This window comes from Cygnus atratus, chromosome 3 (genome assembly GCF_013377495.2).
Source record: "Cygnus atratus isolate AKBS03 ecotype Queensland, Australia chromosome 3, CAtr_DNAZoo_HiC_assembly, whole genome shotgun sequence".
Classification (NCBI taxonomy): Eukaryota; Metazoa; Chordata; class Aves; order Anseriformes; family Anatidae; genus Cygnus; species Cygnus atratus.
In genome coordinates, this window is record NC_066364.1 from 26,789,734 (window position 1) to 26,803,156 (window position 13,423).

At 40.4% G+C, this 13,423-nt stretch overlaps 1 protein-coding gene across 3 annotated transcripts in view; it reads left to right on the forward strand.

The window, feature by feature from the left end:
- Nucleotides 1-11,116, forward strand: part of ZNF451 (zinc finger protein 451) — a 41,996-nt gene extending 30,880 nt beyond the window's left edge. For 2 of the 3 annotated variants that reach the window (XM_035542956.1, XM_035542955.2), the window contains exons 14-15: nt 7,563-7,631; nt 9,972-11,116. In XM_035542956.1, coding sequence (XP_035398849.1) covers nt 7,563-7,631; nt 9,972-10,024 — 122 coding nt within the window. In that variant the 3' untranslated portion in view covers nt 10,025-11,116. Of the gene's footprint in view, nt 1-7,562; nt 7,632-9,281; nt 9,332-9,971 lie in introns of all 3 variants that reach the window. The other variant, XM_035542957.1, reaches the window with a different exon arrangement.
- The last annotated feature ends 2,307 nt before the right edge of the window (nt 11,117-13,423 follow it).

Consider the following 13,423-nt stretch of genomic DNA (forward strand, 5'->3'; position numbering starts at 1 on the left):
AGATGACTTTTCTTCTCAGTTATCCATAAAGCTACACATTGTGTCATTACGTTCCCACTATTAACGTTTTCTTTTAGAGCGTACTGAAACCCCTAGTTTGATAGAGCTGTTCTGATGTAATTATAGCTATAACTGCATATATTAATTGGGAAGATGGTTTTGCTTTCGTTTCAGAGAAGGAAATATTGGAAGAGAACTGTAGCTTCCACGCATTCAGTTTAAGTTGTCTTATATGTAGAGACTTCCTTTCACATGTGGTTTGTTGTGTGACCTACCAGTACCAGATGGTGAGAAGAGGGGAATGACTGTTGCTCCATAAGGGTATTCTAGCTCCCTTTTGGGTGGTTTTGCTGGTATAGCTTCATTCACCTGGGTATTCTGGCTAAGAATGATGAGTTTGAGCTAACCGAAACCTTAATTTGCTGGCTGTTTGGTCATTGTGCATCCCACTGAAGTTATGCGTGTGGTCATTACCAAAAATATGTGTGTATATATATGTTTTAAGCAGGAAGTTGCTGGAATCATGCTTGTGTCCTGTTCTCAGGCAAACTCATACTGAACAGAATCATCTTGAAAACTCGGTTTTGATGACAGGACTATGTTCTCTGGGTAGTGGGTTGATGTCACTGCCAAAGGGCTATCAAGGTCTTTTAAAAAAGACATAGCCATCTCAGAATACGTGCTTCACTGGTCAGGAGCATCAGCAAGCATTCACAAATCTTACTATAGGAAGGCCAGTATCAGGAGGGCTGAGGTGGAAAGTTGTGCTATGTATTGTAGGCTGGTAAAACCTGTTGTCCTGTTACAGAAACACAGTTGAATATAAGGAAATAGAAATGAGATTTTCTTGACTTCCAACAGTCTCAAACCTGGGGGCAGTATTCTAGAGGGAAAAATAGGTGAAAAACAACAACAAAAAAAGTTGTGTTGAAAAACAAAAGACAGTTTTTGGGACTGAATGAGCTTCAAAACGAAGAAGCAGTGTCTCTGAAGCAGTGTCTCTGAATCATCCTCACAAAGCTATCATTAGCTTGTGAGCACGTGGTGGCAATCTCTGACTGTTGCATCTTGTGAACTGTTTTACCATTTCAGCAGAACTGCTGTGGCAATTGTACTATACGTATTTAAAAAAAAAAAGGGGGAAAAAAGAAGTTACTGCATATATTGGAGCAGGCTATCAACTATATGTTACATTAGGAGACCATGAATTTCCTCTGAGGTATGAAAAGAGTAGGCAAGACGTTTATGCTTATTTCTTCTGCTGCTTTTAAACCTGAGTTCATAAATACAAGAGTTTTAATTTCATGCTGAAGGCACAACACATGATGGAAGATTCATGCATGTTGATAGAGTGGTTTGAGAAGGGTAAAATGAATTTTTCCTTTACAAAGAAGGGTTTGTCGCGTGCAGAAAAACAGCACAATCTCTTGTCTGTATCTCGACACCTGATATCTCAGAATGCCAGCACTGCTACAAATTACACTTCTAATGAACGCTGGACAATATTGAGGGCATGCTGACACCAGTATGAATGCCACCACTTCTCAGTTGACAAAAGTGATTCTTGTATAAAATGAGGGCTTTAGCTTAACTGTATTTCTCAGAAACTCATGTTGTAATGAGATCCTTAATTGACTTAGCTCTCAAGTAAAAGAGTTTTTTGATAAGAAGACGACCAAAAGGAGACTTTCTTCTCCTTTCTTTAAAGAGCCAGGCTGCCTCATGAGACTGTCAAAATCAATGGCACAATGATGCACGATGCTTTTTCTGAACTTTCAGCTAACACAAGTGTCAGACTGCAAGCAACTGAAGACAGGTCACAGCCTCCAGCCCCTCACGTCCAAAGAGGTTGAACATGAAGGGCATAACCGTCTGCAGTGTGATGCACACTGGCTGCACCACGAATGAACTACGGGAAGCATTTGTTCCTTTATGTACACAGCTCTTACAATGGCCACAGTCAGCTGCAGGAGGGAGTAAGAAGAAAGTCAGCCTTGAGTTGTAGCCGTGTGTTTAGCTACAACAGGAAGTTATTGGCTTTGGTATGTCGGTGACATCTGTGTGTACGTTTGAATATATGTATGTATGCCCTAGGCAGAAAGCCCTTAGGTATATTAAGACCTCAGATAATGAGCCTTAACAAAAATTCTAGCCAAGTGGATGAACTGGGAAGACCTCACCACCCAGATCACGCCAAAAAAAAAAATCTTCAAGGTTTAATTTAACCTGGTTGTGATTTTTTTGAATTTTTTTAGAGAGATATCTAAGGTGAAGGTTAAATGAAAGTCTGAGTGAAATTCATGGTATTATCCATGTTATCCAGTTTCCAAAAAAATGCAGTTGGAGCAGAGTCTGGGATTAAGAGCTTTATTTGTGTTCATGCTACACTTGAATGCACGGATGAGGGAACATCTGCAGGGAGAGATAATATAGAATGAGGCTTTGGTTTGCATGGAGGAAGAGATGGTCTTCTGTATTTGTGAAACCTCGACAGGGAGTAGCTGCATGTGCATTTACAGATGATATTGCCTAATGAAGAAATAGACAGCCGAGCAGTAAGTACTGGGGAGGAGTGTATGGGGAAGAACCTCCAGGGACTTAGTGAAGAAGGAATCAAGGAAGGGATTGTGGAAGCCAAGGAACAGTATTTTAAAGGCAGCATGATCACACGCAGTGAAGAGGATTGATAAGGATGGGGTGCTGATCTTAGGTTTTTGGCTAAGTAGTCATTAGGATCCTGAAGGAGGTGATTTCAATAGTACCCTCAAGGGAATGTAGCACTAAAACTTCAGACGTCAACTGTAAGAAGGGAAAGTGGCTGGAGAGAGAGTGAGTTAAGTGTGATAGTTCTGTGACTGTGCATTGGGATGGTAAAGAGGCAGATGATCCTGGGAGTCACTGAGACTAAGAGTGTCATAGGAGAGGGAAGCGAAGGTAGGGTGCAAGACTGCTCAATGTGTGAAGCAGTCCAGAGGTGCGTTAACAAGTTTTATGACAAGGCAAGGGAGAGAGGGACTAAGGCCAAGAGAGGGCAATCATCAAGTCTTCAGTGTGACTGAGCAGCCAGACACCTGACAGGAGCTATTAAGGTGATAGTAGTAACTGGGGAGGTTGCAGAAGAAGAATAGCGTCAGGTAGAAGAGGGGATTTAATTATTCTGAGATGCATGGGTCACTAATCCAAATTCCATCTGACACTTGGATGTCAGGACAGTGGGTGGCGCTTGCATTCTGTGCAAGCTTAACAGTTTCCAGAGCAGGTTTCTGAGACTGGGGAAATATTGCTGTACGATGTCTCTCAAGGAAAGTTACTGCATTTATTCCCGTCTCTAGGGTTAACCTTCCTAATCACCGAGCTCTGTTCTCATACAGAATTTGCATTCCTGTTTTATTCCTTCCAGCAGGAACTTGGCAATATGTGAGGACAACAGAGAGCAGCAGGATTTCTTTGAGAGAATAGGTACAAACAGAGTTTCTTAGCTGTTGTTTATCTAACAAAATGTACTAGAGAAGAGGCTATATCTTAAGATGCTCTGGCTGAGAAATAGGGCAATTGCTGCTTCTCTGTGACCCCAGAGGAGCTGGGAGCTACAGAGTGTGCTAAGCGTTTTTAACAAGAAAAAACAGGACATGCCTGATTTCTCCAAGTCATGTGTTTTCATTTACCCTACATCTTCAGAAGATGCCAGCAGCACCAAAAGTATATGCTGATGAAGTAAGTACAGGCTGAGGAAGTGTGGGCTGGATGAGTGGACTGCGGGCTGGATTAAAAACCGTCTGAATGGCCAAACCCAGGTGATCAGTGGCGTGAAGGCCAGTAACTATGGGTGTACCCCGTGGGTCAGTGCTGGGCCCAATGCTGTTTAACATCTTCATTAATGGCTGTGATGAGGAGGCAGTGTGTGCTGATACCACAAACCTGGGAGGAGTGGCTGTTACACCAGAGGGTCACGCTGCCATCCAGAGGAACATCCACCTCCTGGGCAGGCTGGAGAAATGGGCTGACAGGAACTTCCTGAAATTCAGCCAAGAAGTGCGAAGTCCTGCACCTGGGGAGGAGCGACCCCAGGCACCAGTAAAAGCTGAGGGTCAACCAGCTGGAAAGCAGCTTTCCAGAAGAGGACCTAGAGGTCCTCGTGGACAACCAATTGACCGTGAGCCAGCAATGTCCTCCTGAAGCAAAGCAGGCCACCAGTCTCCTGGGCTGCGACCTGTGGGCTGAGGACTGTGCCAGCAGGCTGAGGGAGGAGATCCATCCTCTTTACTCAGCACTGGTGAGGCTACACCCATCCAGTTCTGGGCTCCCCAGTACAATATCTGGAGATACTCCAAAGCCATCTGGACCTGGGTCTGGGCAGCTGTGGCTCTAGGTGACCCTGCTTGAGCAGGGGGGTGGACGAGATGACCTCCAGAGGTCTCTCCCAACCTCAGCCATTTTGTAGTTCTGTGATACTGGTGTGGGGCACGTTAACTAGAATCCAAGATCTTCAAAGCGGAGTTCAGCCACAGGATACAGGCACACCACAAGCAACGTTAGGTCAAGCACAATGGCCTGTCCAGCGTGGGAAGTCAGCCTGGTCTCTTCTGACTTAAAAGCGCATCTGTTCAATCCATTGGCCCTTCCTTCTCCTTGGCTGACAAGTGATGACTTCCATGCTTAATTATTGCTGCCTGGCCCGTAAGGCAAGCTGAGTTCCTGCTCCTCACCCCTTTATTTGTTGAAACATTTATATTAAGATTTTTGCCTACAGACAGTCTTTATTCTGATTGTTAGTCTTATTCCTGATTCCCACAGAGCCGTATCAGAATATCTTACAATTTTCTGATCCGAAAACTTTACTCCTTTTGTGCCTACCTCACCAGATACTCAACGTGACACCTTTAATCTTTGCTTTGTGTAGGTTTAGGGGCAGAGGGCAGTATTGTGGACAAGTGTTATCATGCTTTTGGTTTTGCATGGGAAAAGTCAGTTCAGTTTGAGATACTGACAAGCCTTTGCCCAAAAAAAAAAAAAGTAAAAAAAAAATTCTAGATTAGATTTTGTGGCTTCTTAATAGGTTAGCTTTTACCAACTCAAAGATTTACAAGAATCCAGCAACTGCCCGTGTGGGAAGTTGAACATGCATTAATATAGTTAGGTAGAGGGGGGAGAAGTCTTGCAAATAATGACCAAACTTGAGATCAGTGGAGGCAGAGTGTAGCTTGTGAGACTTCTCGTGCTTTGGAACGACATTTGACTCTGAGGTGAGGTTTTCCTCTCTAACTAGGCAGAATATGATCTGTACTAATTGTTTTCAAGTTTCATAGTTTCTCTGAGCTCTTCTGGCTCAATTTATCTTAGCCATTGCTGACTTGGTATCAGTGTATTATATTAATTGAGATACAATATGTGGAATGCCCAGTCTGTAGGACACAACTGGATACCTACTACTTACTGTGTATGAACTGTGCTTTCATTTCCAGAGGCTTGCAAACTATATGCCCTAATAAAATAGGCTTGCTTACAGGTGTAGGTAGTGGAATGGTGTTTCTTCAACTGTGCTTCAGGCAAACCTGCTCTCTGTGCTGTAACTATTGAGCAGTGTTCTGCTATTGCATATAAGTAGCATGATAAATCATGAGACAGGCAACTGGTTTTTAAAACATTTAAATGTTTTGCATGCCAGTTTGCACATACCTCTGTTCCAATATGGACGTGTATCCCATGTTATTACAGTGGGGTAATTAAAGTGGTGTGACTGGTAAAACATTTTGGTAAGATGAGGCCTGAATTAATACGTAAGATGAATCCTTAATTTTCTTAATGAACTAAAATAGTAACTCATCTACAGATTCTTTTCAAATATTCATAACTATCCTAGTTGACAGTAAAATCCACTTTAGCTAAGGATCTGTATTCTGAAAAACTGAATCTCAGGCAAGCCAATTGCCTGGGCCAGAGAAGCCAGGAGTAAGCAGAAAAGTGCTGTGCACATCATACAAGTGGGCTGCCATCGTGGTTCTTTGTGTGGTAAATACTGACTGATTGTACAACCAGTTCCAGGAAAGCTGACTTTTTAGCTAATATCTGAAAGAAGCTGCTGAACTTCTGACTGCTCCTGTCCTCTGCTGTTTAGCTGTCTATGCAGGTTGCAATCTGAAGAATTTTGCCTTTCCCATTTGCCAACATCTTCTGTCAAGTTGCCTGGAAAAAAAAAAACACCTCCAGGAAAGAGCTCTCGATGCACTTTTATTTGAAATGGCAGCAAACCAGAGAATCTCTTGTACTTTGCCTTGCTACTTACTGGTCTCGAGATCTCAATTCTTCCATTGTCCTTATGCCAAGAAATGAGTTAGGGAGTGATTGCTTCAGCTGTTACATCTCTAACAGGTACAACACTTTAGAGCAGTCAGATACATCTTCCAGGCTGGAAGATTAAAATGGTCATTGACAAGGGGGAGGCCACTTGTGCAAAGCCTTTTCTTTGCACTTTTTCTGTCATAAGTGATTTAAATGACATTTGTTTGGGGTTTGTCTGGGTTTTTGTTACTTATATTTTGTTTGCTTTGGATGGTGATATACAGGGCGGTGTATCTTCTACCCAGAGATAGTAGGCAGCTCCAAAAAGGATGCACAGGCAATCAGCTAAGCGGCTGGAGAAAGACCTTTCTAACTTTAGTACGTATTCAGAAGTCTCTGGCATCTTTGTGGGCTCCTGAGTTCTACTTGATACCAGCTGTTGGTGTTTGTATTCCTGGAGTCAGGAGAGTCAGTAATGCTGCTATTCAAACAAGGTGTGTGTGACAGAGGCTTGAGGACAAATCTTATAACGTGTATTTGTCACTTCAAATACTTAAATCATTTAAAATGCCTAAAGTCATACAGTTAGTAATTTAGATGTCCATATCAGAATCTTCCTTGCCTCTAAACATAACCAGAATTTCATTTATGTACTAGTAAGTGAACTGGTTTTAAAGGGAAGTGCTTCTGTTGCTGTGACCGTAGGAGACCTAGTTCACTGTCAATATTATACAACCTCATTACAGAGACCATCTCCCAAAACAGCACCAGCCTCTAGCGGGAGAGCGAATACGTGATGTGACTAATCGACTTCTTTGGGTTTTAACCTGTAATTTTCTGAGTCTCCATTTAAAACAAGTGGGGGGAAAAAAAGTTTAGGTCCACCAACCCCTACTAGACATTTCAAAATACAGCCGTCATTCTGGAGCTGGAAACCAGCCTTGTGAAGAGCATTACTTAGAAAGGAAGTGGTGGTAGGATTTTGGCTGGGCTTGGCTATGACAAATTAACAGATCAAACTAAGCATTTCTGCTGGTTTCTGTGAGATTTGAACAACATCTGCTGAATTGTATTGTTCAATTGACGCATTGCACTGCTGAGTTTAGCTGTAGCAGTCTGTTGCTCAGATGGAGTATTTAGGCAAGAAAACATAGCTAAGATCACGTGTAATTCTTAAAATCCAACCGGCAATGTTATTATAGTAAGATAAGTGTAAGAGGTGGCTGACTTATTTCTTAGAAGCAATGTGTAATTTACGTTTAATCTATGCAATTATTTTTCAGATAGTGAAGAGGATGAAGATATGGAACTGACATTGAAAAGGAGCTTAGAAGAAAAAAAGAAACAGGAAGGTCTGTTTTAATTTTTACTTCTCTATTTTCAGGATTGCTGTTAGTTACAGAAGATACAGAAACTCAAAATCATTTTTCTGGCAAGTGACATCTTAAGAATAAAATATTCTGGGGAATTATGAGTAGTTGAGAATATTGTGAGTTAAAAAGAAAAAAGAACGTCCTAGGCTGAAAAGTATGCCAGCAGACTTGAAATCTATTTTTATTGGTGCACCACTGGGCATTGTGCTATTTAAGATGTGACTGAGCTCGCTTCATACCAGTTTAATATGACTCTGACTGCGAGTAGAACTACTGAATAAATAGTTGAACTTCTGAATAAATGATTCAGAATTAGGTATTATATCTCAACCAAGCCCTCTTGTCTCCTAAAAGTGAGCTGTAGATTTATGCACAAGTTTGAATCAGCAGTACAACTATCTGCTCGCATCATATCTTACCTTATTTGAAATTGTTTTCAACCTTTTGCTGCTGTGCTTAGGGGTGACATTCGTACAATGTAGTTACTTAATTTTAGGGACAGACTGCAATGCATTTGAAATAATGTTCTGTTTAAAGACTTGACTCTTCCCCTTCCCACTTCTAAAAAGAACAAAAATATTAATAAATACTTTGTACAAATGCAGTGATAAAACTAAGGTAACGATCTTCCCAGAATGTATTCAGTGATAAATTTAACAACTCATGCTAAATAGTTATTAAAAATACATTCGTCTACAGTCCTGAAATTTTGCCATGCTCAGGTGCTGCTAAGCACTGGATGTTGCCATTAATGATAGCGGTGGCATTTGATGCGTGCAAGATGTCCTGGGTCCAGGTGTCTTCTCTACTGAGGCATCAGAACCAGCCTTATGAAGCAGCCTGGCTTCAGCTGCCTCGAGCTAGCTGTGTGCGTGGCTAACAATAGCCCTCGAAGCGGGTAAGAGGGAATGAGGAGGCAAAATCAACTCCAGAAATGGATAAAAATGAAAAAGCACCAGCAACTGCTGAAAGAGGACAAAACAAAAGCAAATGTTGGAGGCGGAAAAGGTTGCTTCAGCAGCTCCAGGGAATACAAGCCAATCCGGGCATCACTTTGGGAAGCTGTGTGCCACGAGCAGCAGTCATGGTTTGGAGCTTATTCTTGGTAGCTACGCAGACTTAGTGGTTTACTGACAACTTACATTAATGCAAGCAGTTGTCAATAAATGTGCCTTTCTGCTTTGTTTTAGCTTCAAAAATCCATCTTTGTTTCTGTGACCATGTAATGTTTTCCTTTCAGAAACTAACTTACCTCTTTGTCATTAGTATTGGCCATTGCAAGAAAGTCCAGCTGAATGCAAATGGCTTAGCAGACACGAGAGAACATTCATTGGTGTCATTTCTTTACAAAGCTAGGCCTTGCAGAAATCTCAGATGTGAACTTCAAATACAGCAATGGCCCAACAGTAATCAAAGTTTCAAAATCTGTTATGTTAGTGTGCGTATACATAGCTATTCACTTTCCTTTGTCATAAGAGTAGACCTAAACCAGTCAGCTTTTGTTGTAGACTGTGCTCCTGTCCTCCTAAAGCAGAAGATGAACTGCTTAGGAATTATAGTGCACCTGAAGGCTTTTATAATTTTTCTAACTATGCCAATAGTATTAATACTGACCTTGTTTATCTTCAGGATGTTTAATTCACTAACCCCAAACAATTAGTGCCTAAGACAACCTAAAGGTAAGGCCGAAGCAGAGCTGCTGTTCTGAGAATTACGGGGGGTGTTTAAGAGACGTCGTTAACAAATCAGATGAGCATGGTGCAGCCTTTGCTCCCACCATCAAAAATATTACAGCCCTGAAGTGGGCTGCTCTTATGGTTAATATGACTTTATCATGATTTTATCTATGCTTCATGTCTTCCCAGTGGGAGTGACAACAGGGGTGCCAAGTCACAATTTAGGTACAGGAATATCTATTGACAAGGAACTGGAGTGAAAACACTGCTTGTTTTGTGTGTCTGTCTTTTTGTATTAAAGTTTTACTTATTTTTCTTGACGCATAGATATGGGTGCTAATCGTGGTTATTCGTTTGACTAATAAATATGCAGTTGCATTACAATCTTACACGAATCACCAGGCTGCCCCTAGTTAACACAGTGAAGGGTTGTGGAGGTTGTTTCTGTTTTGGAGTGTTTAAAAGGTGGCGTAAGATGTAAGAAGGGAAATAACTTTCTTTTTGGTTTTGTAACTTATTTTCAGTCTACTGGCATTGCCCACAGAAGTAATTTGTTGCTTTATGCGATAATAATAATGCAATTGTGTCTATGACTAGTTATCAACCGTAGTTTGAGATTATAATTTTTTTTGTATTCATACAGAGGAAGATGCAGAATTAGAAGAAGCTATCAAGAGAAGCCTTGAGGAGATGTAAATGAAGATACTTCCATACACTAACACCGTGTCATCAAAGCTGCTCACAAAAATGGAAGCTTGTTCATCTATTTACAAAGGTTTAGAAATACTGCTTCAAAAACATGTCTGTATCTTGAATTATTAGATTTATAATCTTACGTTCTCTGTCGTGCTGATGAACAGCTGGAGTTTATGGATATCTGCTGCAATATATTGTGTATGATAAGAATAAATTTTAAAGTCTTTTCATTTTCTGTTTCTGGTGGGTGATGACTAAGTCTCACCAGTCTAGCTGTATAAGTTGTTGCCTAATTAGTAGGCTGGTCTTACTATGAGTTTTGTTTTTGTTTTGTTTGTTTTTTAATTATTAATGGATTCTGGTATTTAATTCTTCTGTCACAAAATGTCATCGTCTTCATTTACTTTTCCATGTGGTCTTTGCAACAGATACAAGTAGTAAACTCCGATTATCTCAGACTGATTTGCCTAGCTGATCTTGTTATAAAGAGAAGCTTAGTCCCCAGCTTAAGAACTGAACATATGGTCTGACTCTTGTCTGTGGACAGTCTTGCCTGATCACAATTTTGTCTATGGACTGTTTGCTGTAAATGGCAAAATCAGGACCACGGACTGTACAGTTAGTCTCTGTTAACTTTATTTTTATAAATGTGTGTATTTTTCAATGATAGCATGGTAGAGTACTGGATTTGATGGCTTAAAGTTTGACAGGTTTGATACCTCTCCCTGGTTTAAGGAAGGAACAGATCTAAGTGGACAGAAGCTGAATAAAATTTCCAGTTCCTGTTTGAAATAGATGTGAAAGAATTTAAGACGAATCAATCCTATACACTGGTTGTCTTTGCTCCTTTCTGTTCATGAAGAGGTGGCCTTGGATAAAGTAATTGTGTTCATTATTTTTGTACTGTCCTTATTTTTAGGTGAATAATTCTTTCCATGTCTAAAATTAAGCTGTCTGTGCCACCTTTCTCATTTCCTTCTTTAAAAATACCTATGCAAGCTGTCCAGCTTTATGAGCTTATTCTACTCCAATGAATGATTGTTGTCAATCAGTAAGAAACCTTGATGTAATAAAATGCCAGCTTTTTTTTAATCATTAGCTTGTGAGTTTGCTTGCAACTGCTATAAATCTAAATACTTACTATGCAAAAGAATACTTATTTTTGGAGAGTGAAAAAAGGGGAAAGCTGGATTTTACTCGCTGCCAGCTCCAAAGAGTCAAACTAACTACAGCTGTGTGCCATCATGGTTAGAAAAGTTGGAAACTGATGCTGTTTTATTTCTGCTGCTTGCTGTCTCTCAGGCAAATAACTCACCAGATTCATTAATTTTATCTCAGAACTTGTTAGCAATCATCCAACTTGAAGAAACCATTCAAACCCCAGAAAATTGTTTGAATGCTTCCAGTTCATTGGCTCTGATACCAAAGTGCTACAGATTGAACAGAACCTTGTGAAGTTTTTCCACTCTGTCTGCTGCTTGCTTTTCTACTATAAATGTTGGGTTACTAGCACTCGTGTTCAAATTTGGGGGTGTAGTACCATACTGCTGCTGAAGAAGCACTATTCTAGAAGACTTTGAGTTGCCTTTAGCTAATGACTCAACCTAAATCGATTTCTGAATTTTTCACGCAAAGTTCTTCTAATATAAGGTGGAATGAGGCAGAAAACTTTCATCCTTGAAATCTTCTTAGCCCAAATTAGAGGTTTGTGGAAGTTTGTTTTTTTTTCAGCACAGGCAGTAAAGTTGCAAATTCTTTTCACAGAAAGAGATGCTTCAGCTTAAGAAAGTTCTTTGCTTAACTCAACAAATGTTTCAAACCTTGGTGGACAGTCTTCTCCTGAGTCTACTACATTCGGTTTTGAACATAAACTTTATTCCTCATAATATTTTATTCTGCCATAAAATTTAAGGTTGATTGTACCTGATAGGCCTTAACTTAATCATATGCATTAAAAAAGAAAAAGCCATGTGTGCACATAGATTCTCTGTCCTTGGAGCTCTAGGTATTAAAGCTAGGCATGTTGTGTTGGCCTCCTCATCTGCTTACCAAAATAAGTAGCAAATCCCAACTGCTACATCTGTGGCTGTTATAAAACCAGCTAGAGTTCTAGTCTCTGTATTCTTGCAGTAAAAGTGCTCTACAGAATTACCAATGTCTTGAAATTTGTCCTTTTTTTTTTTTTTTTTAGTCTCTTTGATGTTCTTACACTCTCTGAAATTTTTCTTCATGAAGTTTTCTGCTGACACAGGCCTCTAATCCCTTTGTTTCTAGAAGAGCAGAGAACGTGGATTCTTAAAACTCTGCGTGTACAGACAAGTGACTTGTTACTCACCAGCTTCTCATGGTACTGCACTTTGTTCTTCAGCTGAAAAAGATGTCTTGTAAACGGCCGTGTTTCAGAATCTAATGTTTCTGGCTGGAGAATCTTGTTTAACTGGCTGAAATCTTTGAGGTTTGCCCTGGATATTCTGAGATCTGTCTGCATTTACAAGCACAACTCACCTGCTAAAAGAAGTTTGCCGAGCATCCCTTTGCCCCAGAAGTCGTTTGTCTTGTCTGTTTTAAAGGTAGCTTGCTTCTGTGGTGATCTTTGAGTTCACCCTTTGTTACTATAAACTAACCAAATGGTGCTTTCTTGCATTTATCTATAATGAGGAAAAAGTCTTATCTCTACCCGGCTTTCCACCAGCAGTTTATTTTAATGCTCTTAGTTTCAATATGGTGCATGCCCAAGTTTAACAAAACTTACATTGTGGCAAGTCAAGATTAGCACAAGGTTTTTGAGTCTTTGGTGCTTTGTTTGCCATATTCTTTCAGATCAGATACCTTCTGTTTTGGTCATGTTCAGAGACAAGATGAGATACCAGATAAGTTGATGCAACTGTTATGAAAGACACTGTAGTCTTGAACTTCGTGCCTGCCTGGTTGCTTCTGTAGAGTTCAATAACAAAAACAAGAATAAGAGGGAATGAGATTAGCTTACTATAAACTTCTTGCTTTGTATAGATAGCAGGGGCATGGATTTGGGTGATGGCTTGATTTTCTTAGCTCTTCGAGATGTGCAGGCATGACCACTGCTGTTCCTGTAGCAGTCGTGGATTGCAAACCTTTACAGAATCCTTACCAAATAAGGTGAAGTTCACAGAGGTATGAAGTTACGCCGTCCTCTTTCTTAAAAGGAAAGTGCTCTACCCGCTTATGCTGTCCAAGCCATGTTTACAGTGACTGCTGTAAACTGGGAGGAGGTGAAGAGGACGGATGATGAACTGCTTCAAAATTAATTTAGAAGAAATGGTTGACAATAACAGCAAGATACATTCTGACAATTCTTTCCAGCTAAGTAGCCTTAATAAAGTCTGCAGATGCATGTTTCTTCGACACTTCTAAACTTCTTCA